The sequence below is a fragment of the Penaeus monodon genome, chromosome 22, assembly GCF_015228065.2.
Source record: "Penaeus monodon isolate SGIC_2016 chromosome 22, NSTDA_Pmon_1, whole genome shotgun sequence".
NCBI classification, from domain to species: Eukaryota; Metazoa; Arthropoda; class Malacostraca; order Decapoda; family Penaeidae; genus Penaeus; species Penaeus monodon.
In genome coordinates, this window is record NC_051407.1 from 9,695,086 (window position 1) to 9,695,857 (window position 772).

At 36.3% G+C, this 772-nt stretch overlaps 1 protein-coding gene across 1 annotated transcript in view; it reads left to right on the plus strand.

Annotated features, from left to right (window-relative positions):
* The window catches only part of LOC119586923 (insulin receptor-related protein-like), a gene marked incomplete in the record, with an annotated part of 99,749 nt that overhangs the window by 74,182 nt on the left and 24,795 nt on the right, over positions 1-772 (plus strand). The window contains 1 exon segment of the mRNA XM_037935652.1: positions 31-203. Within this exon segment, the coding sequence (XP_037791580.1) occupies positions 31-203 (173 nt within the window).

A 772-nucleotide genomic window follows, 5' to 3' on the forward strand; every position in this document is an offset into this window, starting at 1 on the left:
TCTCACCTCCCCCCCCCCACACCCCCACAGCGACTGGTCCAGAAAATACGTGGAGAACAAAGTATCTGACGGTATCATCACGCAAATTGTCGACGACTTGAAACCTGCGACGAAATACGCCATCTACGTCCAGACCGACACTGTGGTGGACGCGGCCATCGGGGCGAGGTCGAATATCAGCTACATTACGACTTTGCCATTTAGTACGTGTGTTTTGTGTTGTTTTAATTTTGCCATTTAGTACGTGTGTTTTGTGTTGTTGTTTTAACTTTGCCATTTAGTACATGTGTTTTGTGTTGTTTTAACTTTGCCATTTAGTACGTGTGTTTTGTTTGTTGTTTTAACTTTGCCATTTAGTACGTGTGTTTTGTGTTGTTTTAATTTTGCCATTTAGTACGTGCGTTTTTGTGTTGTTTTAATTTTGTCATTTAGTACGTGTGTTTTGTGTTGTTTTAATTTTGCCATTTAGTACGTGTGTTTTGTGTTGTTTTAGCTTTGCCATTTAGTACGTGTGTTTTGTGTTGTTTTAAATTTGCCATTTAGTACGTGTGTTTTGTGTTGTTTTAATTTTGCCATTTAGTACGTGTGTTTTGTGTTGTTTTAATTTTGCCATTTAGTACGTGTGTTTTTTGCTGTTGTTATCATCACAATGTTGCTATTTAGTACGTTTATTATTGTTATTGCTATTACAGTTTTGCAGTTTAGTGTGTTTTTGTTATTGTAATTTCAACTTTGTCATTTAGAGCGATTTTCTTGTTGTTTATCTCTTCAT